Below are 12627 nucleotides of genomic sequence, written 5' to 3' on the forward strand. Positions count from 1 at the left end.
AGGAGGTACTATTTTTTTAAACTAATTAAAAAGTAAAATAGTAACGCTTATATAAAAGTAATACCCGTATATTAATTCTTATTATTATTATTATTATTATTATTATTATTATTATTATTATTATTATTATTTTATATAATAATAATAATATTAATAATATATATATATATATATATATATATATATAGTCTTATTTATATTATTTATTATAATAATAAGAGTATATATTATTATAAAATATTAATATTATAATTATAAATAGTAAATTATATTAAGTATATAATTATATAATAAGCTTATAATATATTAAAATAAGTTAATAATTTATTATTTTTCTTTTTTATTAATTAATTTATATTTATAAATATTATAGAAATTAGAAAGATAGAAATATTTAAGAAATATTTAAGATATAATAAGGAAATATTCAAAATATATTAAGGAAATCTTTAGGAAATTTTTAGGAAACGTTTAGGAAAATTTTAAGAAATTTTTAAGAAATTTTTAAGAAATTTTTAAGAAATTTTTAAGAAATTTTTAAGAAATTTTTAGGAAATTTTTAAGAAATTCTTAAGAAACTTTTAGGAAATCTTTAGGAAATTTTTAGGAAATTTTTAGGAAATTTTTAGGAAATATTTATAAGTAATATATTATCTACTTAGTATTTATAACCTTAACCTCTATTTATATATTTATTACGAATATTTATTTATAATATTACGGTATTCTTAATTTATATAGTACTATTTTAAAGAGGTAAGTAAAATACTTCTATTTTAATAAACTCTTTATTTATAAACTTCCCTAAACTAATTATTCCCTATTATTCCTTAACCCTTAATTATACTTTTTACTTATTTATATCCTTAATAAAGATTTAAGTAAAAATAGCGGGGTTTATTTAAAAATCCGTTTTATTATTATTAGAATTATTAATAAGAGTAAGCTAGACCGGCTTATTTTTAACTACCTTATTATTCTAACCTATTTACTTAGGGGTTTTAAAAATTTCTAAAAATAATTAATATTAAGTATAACAATATATAAGTATTAATAAAGTAACTTATTAAAAATATTCTTATTTAGCGCGAGCTTAGGGTAACGGTACTTATAAAATACTAAATAAATCGGCTCGTACTTATTAAAAAAAGAGTAAGTTATAAAATCTAGTTAAGAAAAGCGTTAATTAAAAAATAAGTTATACTTATTACGGCTAATAGCGTCCTACGATTTATAGACCTTATAGCTCTCTTCGGGGCCGAACTTAATATTTATTTTTATCTAAGTAACGTCCTACTAAAAATAATTAATCTTATAAACTAAAAATATTTTAAAAATATTTCTACTTATAGTACCGTCTTTTTTAAAAAGGATAGTAAATAACGCTTTATTATTTATAATAGCCTTAAGCTTTTGGGGGGTATCTAGGGGTATATCTTAGCCCTTTATAAGTAATATTATTTTAGTATAATATCCTATAAAAAACTATTAATAAGGCTAAAAATATTAATATAAAATAAAAAGTAACTTATAGATAACCTTGAGGTTAATAGTAATTAAAAAGGATCCTTTATAAGAAATTATAGAATTAATATAATAACCCTCTTCGAAGTACTTTTTAAGTATATTAAAAAACGACTAGTAGTAACTATTAAAATAAAGGCTATTAACTTTTAAATAACAATAATAAAGTTCTCTTAGTAATAAGATTACTTAACTTTATTATTATAAAAATAAGTAAATAAATTACGTATTTAATTATAATAATAGGGATAAAACTTATATTATTAGTTTTGAATATAGAGAAATTCTAAGGCCGGCCCCTTTTATTATTAATATAAAATTTAAAGCTATTACTATCGTAGTAGCGAGAAAGTATTGTAAAATTAATTTAGAAATATTTCTAATTAATTATTAATAAATTTTAAGTATAATAGTAAGTTTTATAATAAAAATTTTTAGTAAAAGTTGTAACGAAGGGTAAAAGTTTAAAAAAAGGGACGTAAAAGTTTAAAAAAAAGGATGCGACTTAGCTAGAGTAAAAGAAAAGTATAAGTTAGAATTATTTTTTATAGAGCGGACTTTAATTAGGTAATAGTACCCTAATTAGCTATAATTTATTTCTAAAATATTTCTAGCCTAAGTACCTTAAAAAAAAAAAACGAAGTCTGATTAGTTAAATTTAGCCAGGATCTACTAATATCTAAGTACTTACTATTATATACGGGACTCTTACCTTAACTAGGGGGGGTTATTATCAGTTTATATGTAGACTCTACACTATCTGTGAGCCTGTGAGGTACCATAAGGTAGGAAGTAAGGTAGAGACCACCTCACAACACAACAGCAAGTGACCTGGAACAAGGAACGAATACTCGGATCTCCATATCGCGACAGCACCAAACCCAAGTATTGGTGACTTGTTTGAAACCACGTCTCGATGTCTGGTCGGCGCCCCCCCTTCCTCGGTTAGCATGAGCAAAAAACTTGGGCAGAGCTTCAGCTTCCACGGCCTCCCATTCGTCAACCGTCCCTCGCCTCGCCTCACCTTTCACAACTCTCAAACTCTCCCCGATGACAGTTGCGGGATTGCCTGCAAATGCCGCCCTCCCCAACCATGCGATACGCCACGATACACTGCGATACACCTCAGAGACACCTAGAAAATCAGAAACACGTACCTCAAGCTTGTTGCCGTGAAGGCATCCACCCTGTTCTACTGGGCAAGTCGATGCGAGAGGAAACACTCGAACCACCAGACCCCAAAGCTTCCCACGCCCTTCAGCAGCTGCTATCCCAGTTCGTTTGCCCGGATCCTCGTTATTGCGATTTCTGATGCACCGAGAGATGCAGAGCCGCCCAATATCGGTCGGAGTCCCTTGGTCTTCAGTCCGATTCTAACCCGCTCAACCGCCCGAGCGTGCCGCCGTGCCGTCCAAGCCCGCCCGTTTACCTCTCGGAGTCTCTGCCACGACGCCCTTTCCCGCTTGTGCCTAGATGCCCAGATGCCCAGCCTGCGGGATGGACGATTGCTGGAGTCTTTTGCCCGGCTTGCAGATCAACGACGCATCGGTCACGCTTGCAGTGGAGGAACCCGCGCTGAGGCCCAACTCGCACGCAATCCAGATGGGTCCACGGCACCCAAATCAGCACTACAAGAGGCACTGTAAACAGACGATCAGCGATGCGATGACAGGGATCATCTCTGTTTTCGGCCCCCTTTTTTCTCTTGTTCCTGTCTCTGCAACCTGGCTGCCGTCACTGATGATCCGGGGAAGCTGCTGGGAAAGCTATCTTGGTTCCTAGTCGATGCATACACCGAGACACAGTCGAATTGCTTGGGCACTCCTTCGACCACAAGCCTCAAGAATCGAGCCTCTATTTAGACCGTCGTCGACATATTCAATGTTCCACCATCTTCACTGACCACCCTCAGCCCTTCACGAGATCAAAAGCTCACCGTTCAAGCAACTAGCCCCGGCCCAGGGCGGGGAAGCTCCCCATAGTTTCTGCGCCTCCATGCATAGTGAACTGTCCTGGCTGGATCTGGGTCCAGCATGGCGTCACCTGGCACTTGGCCGGATCACCACTTCGGTTTTTGGGCAAAGACAACCTAATAACCTAATAAGCCTAGAAGCGCCATCGAGACATTCTTCCCTAAAGCGAGACACGCTACCCCAACCGCGTTGACAACTTCCGCCATCCCGCCCTCAACACCACGCCAATCACCATCTAGACAGCTCCCTGTCCCGTGCGACTACGCCGCCACGTCTGGCAATGCTTGGCCTCATGACCCGCCCAATGTTGACCGCCAACGTCACCTTGTGTGAAGTTGAAGGGGGGCCAAGTAGCCAGGAAAGGTTGGGCAGGGCGCATCACGCGGGATCCATTCCATGGTTTTCAGACGATGCATCCTCCATGTCACAAGAGACGCGTCTGACAGCTGCCAATGAGTCGGGACGGTTCAACGTTGAGGCTTCGCACGGGTGGTCGCCACGAAGGCTGGAATGCCTTAGTGCGATCCCAATTTCAACGCCTCCCCCGGATTCTCGCACCGCTATTGGCTTGCTCCAGACATCTACCGGCTCTGTTCCAGGTGAGGTTATGAAGAGGTCCTAGTTATGATTGGAGTTTATCTGTTCAATCGATCCTCCGATATTCGGTCCGGCGAAGGGATGGCATGCCGCTTCGACATCTCCGACGACTGATGTCGGATGGCTTGTCGTCCTCAAACAGAGGAACATCACGTCACTGAGCCGACGGTACTTCTCGGCCAGTCTCTATTGATAAAAGCCACAGAATGATCGTGTGTGCTGCCAACTTCACACAAGCGAAATAACAAACACCCTTTTTCACCACCCGAAAATCACCGTTCTATCCCAAGCGAGATCGCAGTGCTATGCTACTCCCCCAGCTGGACGACGGGGGTTATCGATGCCTTTGGCCATCCATCAATGACACCATAGATGCTCGAAAGATGTCGAGCAGAATATGCTGGCTTCTTCATTCTTCAGTGATGCGGACAGAGTTCTGGCAGACGGTCAGCCGTAACTCATTATGTGTGTCATATCCCACAGTCACGCTCCATCGGTCTCGTAAGCAGATACCTTCATGTATATGCTTGAATGCTAAATGCTCGCAGAGTCGAAAGAACTAGCTACTTTCATTGTATCTATGAACTATCGAGACTTCCTCCCAGCTCTGCTACACGCTCGCATGACTTCTTCATATGGGCTTAGTTCAGTGACTGAGGATCCGTGACAGCCCATCGATTTCATACAAGGGTGTCAAGCGACACAAACGCGAGGTCTCACGTACATCCTCGTCAGCCTCGTGCTTGACAAAATTGGCGCATCAATAGGATTGGACTTCTTGCTTCTCGCACGCCCCAAATCCCTCTTATGGATGGTTGGCCGCTGATGCAAGTTGTATTTCATCCGCAAGAATGGAGGCAAGTTTCTGCTAGCGTAACTCTGACCAGTGTCAGCGATAACAACAGTCGCATTTTCTCTGCTTTATCAACTGGATGCTTTCGGGCTTCTGTTTCTTCACGATCACACCTGCAGCGACATGGGTAATAGCGAAAAGGGCCCCCATGTATCTTGGCTCTGCATCTGTTAGCCGAGGTAGGGATACTCTGTAACCTGTTGAGAAGCACCTCCGAAGATTCGACCACCCACCAACGACAACGATACGATTCGTTGCGCACGACAGGCAATAACACGCGAAGGAACATATCACCAAACATGGTTCATTTTATTGCTTACGTATGGCGCCTTGCAGCCTGATATTCTGCCATTCTCAATCAACTGAACGACAACATCAGCGCCCAGCCGTTAAGCAATGCCTTAATGACTCCTCCGTGGCTGCTTACTCTCGGTCAAGGCTGAATTTGATAGGGCCATGGGACTTCTGCAGGCGTCCCTTGCAGCGAGGAATGGGGGTTCGCCAGTATCGTACATGCGGTGAGATTGCAGATTATAATTCTGCAGTCAGCACGAGCTGCCTGCATGCTGCTCACGGCTTGACCGCGAACCGGTTATAAAGTCGCAGCTTGACCCGTTCAATAAAATCATAACTGTGTTTCGTACCATCGATATCCCCGGTTCGCGCTGAAATTTGTCTCCAAGTCATCGAGGCGACGTTTGAACGAAGTTATGTTAAGTCCTAGGCTTTTTGCGGCGGCTGCCTTCGCAGCTGGCCACGTTGTTCACGCCCTCGCAGCTGACATCAGCTCGACGGAGCCTGCCAACTTCAATGTTGTAGACGCACTTCATGGGCTAGGCATTGTCGTTTCTGAGATTCCAAACCTGACCGGCTTCAACAAGAGGTCGGAAATAGGCTGCTCCGCTGCGGTGAGTCGTCTACCCTCCGCAACGCCACTTCCAAGGTGACTGACGTTTGGTTCTCTGTTGTAGTGTGGCACTTTGAAATTTGTCTATGGCGATGATGCTGTCGAAACGAGAAATGAACCTGCATACACTGAGTTCGTCAGCTCATACTGGTCTGGGAACCAAGCCCAGGTCAGCCCTTATTGTGTCTTCAAGCCGTCGAAGCCAGAGCAAGTATCTGTCGTGGTTCTACTGTCCCGTCTCACGCAGTGCCCATTCGCTGCCAAAAGCGGTGGCCACGCCGCAATGGCTGGTGCGTCCAACTCTCAGGACGGGATCACGATCTCATTCCAGAACATGAAGAGCATCGCGCTGTCTGCTGACAAGAAGATTGCTTCGATCCAACCTGGCAATATCTGGGGCGACGTCTACCGCGAGCTCACAAAGTCTGACTTGAATGTCATCGGTGGTCGGATATACGACATCGGTGTTGGTGGACTGACTACTGGAGGTACGTTCCCGATCAAGACACTCCAAGCCGGGACATGCATCTTTTGTGAGCTTGAACAAGGACTCTCGCGGTCTCTTTGAGGCATATACTTGGCACAACGCGTCGATCGTAGAACGCCATGAGCTAATGCAATCATAGGTGGCATATCCTACTTCTCTAACCTCTACGGCTGGGCTTGTGATAATGTCGAGAGCTACGATGTAAGTTCACTGGGGAGAGACTCTGAGCACTAGCTGATTTTAACAGGTCGTCACTGCTACCGGTGCTATCATCCGAGCATCAGCCAACCAGTTCCCGGACCTGTACTGGGCCCTACGTGGCGGCGGCAACAACTTTGGCCTCGTAGTCAGCTTCAACCTCCGGACCATCTCGCTCCCAGGCGGTAAGATGTGGGGTGGTTCCCGTACCTATCTCCAAGACTCGTTCCCTGCGCTCTCTGAGGCTTACGCCAACTTTATTGCGAACGCGGAAGAGGACCCGAAGGCTGGCTTGTGGCACGTATACGCCTACTTCAACGGCACCAAACTCTCCCTCCCGACGCTGTATTATGCCGAGCCGGATGGCGGCGAGGCCGACATCTTTTCCGAATGGAACGCTATTCCCGCCATTTCGGACACGACGCAGAACCGCATAATTGCTGACTGGGCTGCGGAAGGAGCTCAGGGTTCACCGCCGGGACCGCGGGAGATTTATTCCGTCATTAGCAGCAAGGCCGACAAGGGACTTGTTGATGCCGCTCAGGAAATCTACTTTGAGGAGGTTCTTGCCGTGACGGACCTGCCTGGCATTCTTCCCACTTTGGTGCTCCAGGGAATCACCATTCCGATGTTGAAGCACATGCAGCAGAACGGGGGCAATGCACTGGGTCTCAATGTCGAAGACGGCCCGTTCTACATCATTCTCCTCTCCATAATGTGGAGTAACGAAGAGGACGACGACAAGATTTACTCTTTTGCCTCAACAGTTATGCAAAGAATCAACGATGAAGCCAAGGCGCGGGGGCTGGAGAACGACTACATCTACATGAATTACGCCGCACAGTTCCAGGATGTTGTCAGTGGATACGGTGCGGATAATAAGGCTAAGCTCAAGAGCATCGCGAAGAAGTATGATCCCAAGGAGGTGTTCCAGAAACTGCAGCCTGGGTACTTCAAGCTGGATCGCGCCCCGGTGCCGGGTTCCAAGTACTTCAACTGGTAGAAACCTTCAGACATGAGATGAAGGCCCAATCCCTTCGTACGAGAAATTGAATAGAGTCTTGCCGCACATGCAGCTCTCTTCATTCATCGGCCATGGACAAGCTAGTGTCTATCTACAGGGCGGATAATGACAATCCTCTCACTGAGATAATGTAAAGCAAAGATGATCTATAGCTGTTCTAACGTGGTCGCCACTGTCCGAACCACCCTCCATAAGCATAAGATGCTAATGGTATACCATTCTCAACGAGATTCTTGAAACGTCTGGAAAGTCATATTTGAATCCGACCGTTTCCGCAGAATCTTGAGCATCCACGGCGGGGCCCTATCCCGAAGACTCCCACCCCGAACCCTCCGCTCGAGAAGCCACTGCACCGTCATCGTAGCCATGGCGCAGTTCCACACAAACGAAACAATCATGCCCAGAGAGAATAGGAGCGACGAAGAGAGCGTATTCGTTCCGCAAATCGTCATGATGCCGAAGTCATCGATGCCGTCGGGAAGGGCGAAGCCCGAGATGAGCAGGATGGCTTGGCAGACGAGGAAGTCGAGGGCGTTGAAGAATTTGAGGCGGCGGTACATGTAGAAGGTGAGATCTGAGCGGGAGCTGAGTCTCTTTTGGTAGAGGTAGAGGGGAACTGATATTGCGGCCAGGCCGATGGTAATGTAACCGATGATCTAGAAAAGGATCAGGGTCAGCTTCTGACTTGCAAGCGTTCAAGGAGGGGTAGCTTACTCCGTGCTCTGTTCTTGCGTGGTCAGAGGTTCCCATTGCGATTATGCCGGCGACTAGTCCCGCGATGGACAGGGGAGCGAAGAGGAGGACAGTGAAGATTGTCTGCCATCGTTCCAACTTTCGTTTCGTGGGCTCCTGAAGTGCGCGATCGATCATGATGCATAAGTTGGGCGCTGAAGCCAGTACCAGAATGACGGGATAACAGAGGAAAAACGCCGCAGTCATGCATACAACTAGAGCCTGTCAGATACATGGTATAATAGACTTCAGGGGGTGAAATGAGGCAACCCACGATGCACATAGGTCAATAACACAAAGTCATCCTCGTCGACCCCATTAACCTTGTAAGAGTCATCTGAGAAGTCAATAGAGAAGGCGTTGCCTTTTGACGTAACGTTGAGTTGTATACAAGTCGGTATCGTGACGTTGAGCATGGGGTTAGCTGAGATGTTTCTCTGTAGTAGTTCGTGTAGTCCTGCTACACCCTTGATGATCCAGCAGTGATCAGTCGTTGATAAGTCGTTAAAATGCTCTTGCAGGAAGTCGGTTATATAAAGTTCATCCCAGGGACTAAAGGGGCAGTCTCGCCGTATGGGAACTATCGTGTCGTTGATTTGCCGATGCTGCAGTTGTACGCTTCGGGTCAGGTCTGGGTCCTCGGAGGTGCCATCTGAAGATGACCTAGCATCTGCAAGTCCGATGCCAAAGAGAAGTATGCTAAGCAACATCATGCCTGAATACATGGCCTGACAGTGGTTCGACGACAGAGAAAAAGCAGACGAGGCTTCCCTCATAAAGTCTCTGAGGTAGTAGTGAATGTGACAACCTCCTCCACGGAGCCGTCGGCAGTCCTTTTCAGCGGAGGCTCTCCCGGCCGTTCCCAGAATGACGAAAACTGCGAGGCTGCATTTCAGGGGCTTTGTACGGCAGAATTTGCCCCGTTGTGAGGCTTGACCTGTGATTTAAAGTTTCGTCTCATTGTGCGACGGAGTCGTACTCATCGTACACTCGGATCTGGTGGAGACTCGGGGGCCCGCGGAGGTGCTGGGGTTGCAGGGCCACCCTTGCTAGCGCGATCCATCACTCTGTAGTCTATCTGTACGGCAGCGAAAAATGAACTATCAGGATATTTGGGTACTGACTTAGAGCGATTCATTTCCGTAGATATCTGCTCTATCAAGCTAGGGACTGTACAGACGCGTACTTGCTGCGCCACTGTGCTGCCCCAATCGCAAAGGTCCCGAAGATACCAGAGGCGTACATAGATACCCGAAACATCAGAAGTCGAAGCAATCCGTCACGCCGTCGATGCCAAGCTCGCTCAAAAACAAGCCGCTTACATGAGAAGATGAGGGAAATAAGATATGGTCCCTCGTGCTGCTCTCGGTTCTGGGCGAGTTGCTTCTCTCTTCGTCATCATCTCTTGCCGCCTTCGAGCCGTCCACATCGCGCGAAAGCGTCAAGCCGAATGGTAGAGCGACTGCTGGCGACGGTTGGCCTGGAAACTTTGGTATATCCTGCATTAACTCGGGAAATTGGGCAAAGAAATCTGGTGCCATTGTCCAAGATCGCAAGTCGTGGATCTTCTCTTTGAAGAGAGGCGAGAGACCGTATGTTCCCAGTTGCATGTTCCTGATATAGCAGTCTCGAAAGTCGTACGGCCACACTATTCGCAAATGTTCTTTGAACATGTGCCAGAACAAATTGCTACAGTACCGGTGTGGCGCAATGGCAAACCGGTACCTTAAGGCTGGCCTGCATCTATAAGTCAGCATCATGCCCTTTGCTAAGAATCGACCCAACTTACCAGGCAAAGTAATCAGCTGATGGATCATGAGTAATTTCCTGCAGAGGCCTTCATAGGTTTAGCCCATGGCCACATTGAGGACTCAACAATACGCATTGCACTTACGATTTCAGATACCACATTGGGATGACTGCAGACTTCACCAATGTCGGATCGGCATATGCCCTCATGAGAAGATGGATTATGAACAAAACGGCCAAACGTTCCGCTTGTCCACATGCTGAGAAACAAAGTTCATCGAGTTGGCGAACCTTTCTCCATAAAGGCGTCATCCTGCCTGTGTGCGCCAAGCTATCCCAGCCATGAAGCACAGCGTGGACAGGAACATCCTCGACTGTCTCTCCTTCCATTCGTATTGAAGCGTCGGGGAGAGCAAATGGCTCTTGAAGAATTTCGTTACCCGCTTTCCAGTTATTGCAACTGACCTGTGAACCATCCGAGAGTCGTCGAAGTCTGTTGGTTGACGAGCAGTGACATTTGGATGCAGTTCGGCGAGTTTCTGTTGTGAATTGCTGATTTTTCCTTGATGTGGATGTGTCGAGTGATACGCCTCTCATATGTGGCTCACTCATGTTTTTCGATGGTGCGGGTGTTGTGAAGTCTGGCTGGAACATTGAGTCACCCAAAATTTGGTTGATATCAAGAGAAGATTCGTCCATGAAACTGTCCATGTCATCCCCCATTTCTTTCTCCGGGACCTCATCGGCGGAGCTATCGAAGACAGGGACTGATGAATATGTTGGAGACGTTGATGATTCCGGGCTCGGATGTTTCGGCGAAACCTCTTTAGCTGATGGCGGCTTCGACAGAGAAGCCACGTCGCAAATCATGCCCGTTGAGCCCCATGATTCAGCCTCTTTGACATGATCGTTGAACAAAGAAGAAGTCGTTTTGAGACATCTCATGAGTTTGTTCCTCTGTTCAGTCACCCTTGACAACTCTGCCATGAGCGATGCTGTAGTAGCGGTGTCATCTTGCTGGCTCAACTTCGCGACCAAGCTCTCGAGCTGAGCTATTCGGTTCTTCGTCTTTTCTCGGGCAACTCTTTGGGCTTTGCGATCGTATTCTCTCTTCTTGAGCCTCTGAGATGTTGCGGCAGTCTGTGAAGTCCGCCCGGGTGATCGAGCAGCCGTATCTTGTGTGCAAGAAGTTGTAGGCGTGCTAGTCATTTCTACCTGTTTCTGAGTATTGAAGCTGAGTGTCATGCAGTGAGTATGCGACAAATTGAAGTTCGCCTGTTACTCAGCAGACGAAGAAGTCGCATGAAATGGTGGGTTCGGGGTGACGTGGGTGGGGTTTGTCCGACGAGTTGTGATGAGAATGCGGGGGAACAAAGATGTTCGAGGCAAATGACCTCGGATCCTCGGTAGCACGCGGTACGAGACGGTTTCCTTTTTGAAACTAATTAAACAACCAGCCACTAATTTCACTAGAACGATCGAGTAGCCACGAACTCCCTCACGCACCAGGTCTATGGTGGTATTTGTACTCAGGGGATCGTCTGCGGGGCCCCGGACTAAAGGATGATCTACATAAAGTAGGTTTATAGTCTAATTAGCTAGGCCTTGCTCTGGGTTCTTCTTCTCAGGTAAAAGTAGTATGTCCCAGAGTGCTGAAGTTCCTTGTTGTCCATAGCACCGATCACAGTGTTTTCATCCACATAACGGAATGCGTCAATGATGGGGAACTTGTCATAAACCATTGCCGCAGTCAGAACACCCCTGAACTTAACCTCTCGAACCTAATATCTCTCTTAGCTATATCTTCGATAGCAAGTAATTGCCCAATCTAGATGCACTCACCCGCGCGTGGCCGTAGTCAGAAAACCACGTTCGTTTGCCATCTTCTTCGTATCGCATGATTGGATCTACATCATCGACGGACCGGAAGTCTTTACCCGCCCATTTGAAGTTGCGAAGCTGCAAATGCGTGGGATGTCCAGTATCGAAACTGCCTCCTTCCCACTGGCCAACGAGTAGCTCTGGAGCGACAGGCTTCAGCTGGTCGTAGACGCTTGCGATAGTGGCCTCCTCTACATGGCCCTCGATCTTGGCGAGTTCCGCAAATTGCTGTTCGGGTCTACATGATTGGTGAGAATTTGTCCATGTCTGGTTAGGGCTGGGGTCTAAGCGCGAACGTTGAAGTCATTTTAAAAGTTGTCGTTTGAAAGGAGATGCGGTTCCGATTCTTTTGAGAATGATGCTTGGCTCAGTGTTCCAAGTCAAAACGCTGCGTATCATCAGTCATATTTATGCAACGAAACCAACATCATTTCGCTCCTCGGGGTTCGTGGCGCCACTGGGGAGTTAACATCTACAAAGTCGTGAGCCGAGGGTGCGAGTCAAAAGCCCGTCCCCACCCCTGACTCGACTCTGCATGTCACACTTGAAGCGATTCAGTAGAGCACTACTCAGTAATTCACAGCGGAGAGCTCTCACTCCGTATGTGTTCATCGTGTAGAAATTCTTGCGCCTCACAATACTCCTTCGCACTATGAGGAATTTCAATTCGTGGACTTACGTGAACGAATTTCGATCATGAGG

General features: G+C 45.8%; 4 protein-coding genes across 4 annotated transcripts; 1 reads left to right on the forward strand and 3 right to left on the reverse strand.

Moving 5' to 3' along the window:
• Window positions 1-5657: 5657 nt before the first annotated feature.
• On the forward strand, window positions 5658-7542 carry CABS01_15153 (FAD binding domain-containing protein; the record flags this gene model as incomplete). Its single annotated transcript, XM_060548490.1, has 4 exons — window positions 5658-5855; window positions 5919-6342; window positions 6481-6542; window positions 6589-7542. 4 exons carry the CDS (start codon window positions 5658-5660, stop codon window positions 7540-7542), a joined length of 1638 nt encoding a protein of 545 aa, XP_060392034.1.
• Window positions 7543-7784: 242 nt separating this feature from the next.
• Window positions 7785-9005, reverse strand: CABS01_15154 (uncharacterized protein; the record flags this gene model as incomplete). The annotated part of the gene is made up of 3 exons (XM_060548491.1): window positions 7785-8219; window positions 8278-8510; window positions 8570-9005. The coding sequence occupies 3 exons, from the start codon at window positions 9003-9005 to the stop codon at window positions 7785-7787; spliced, it is 1104 nt and encodes a 367-aa protein (XP_060392035.1).
• A 549-nt stretch (window positions 9006-9554) lies between these two features.
• CABS01_15155 (uncharacterized protein) lies at window positions 9555-11253 on the reverse strand (the record flags this gene model as incomplete). The annotated part of the gene is made up of 3 exons (XM_060548492.1): window positions 9555-10032; window positions 10085-10132; window positions 10190-11253. The coding sequence occupies 3 exons, from the start codon at window positions 11251-11253 to the stop codon at window positions 9555-9557; spliced, it is 1590 nt and encodes a 529-aa protein (XP_060392036.1).
• Window positions 11254-11642: 389 nt separating this feature from the next.
• On the reverse strand, window positions 11643-12207 carry CABS01_15156 (uncharacterized protein; the record flags this gene model as incomplete). The annotated part of the gene is made up of 2 exons (XM_060548493.1): window positions 11643-11825; window positions 11887-12207. Coding segments are annotated over 2 exons (504 nt in total), but the record flags the coding sequence as incomplete, so codon positions are not given.
• Window positions 12208-12627: the final 420 nt, after the last annotated feature.

The sequence above is a fragment of the Colletotrichum abscissum genome (assembly GCF_030869225.1).
Source record: "Colletotrichum abscissum strain IMI 504890 chromosome Unknown Scaffold_63.1, whole genome shotgun sequence".
NCBI classification, from domain to species: domain Eukaryota; kingdom Fungi; phylum Ascomycota; class Sordariomycetes; order Glomerellales; family Glomerellaceae; genus Colletotrichum; species Colletotrichum abscissum.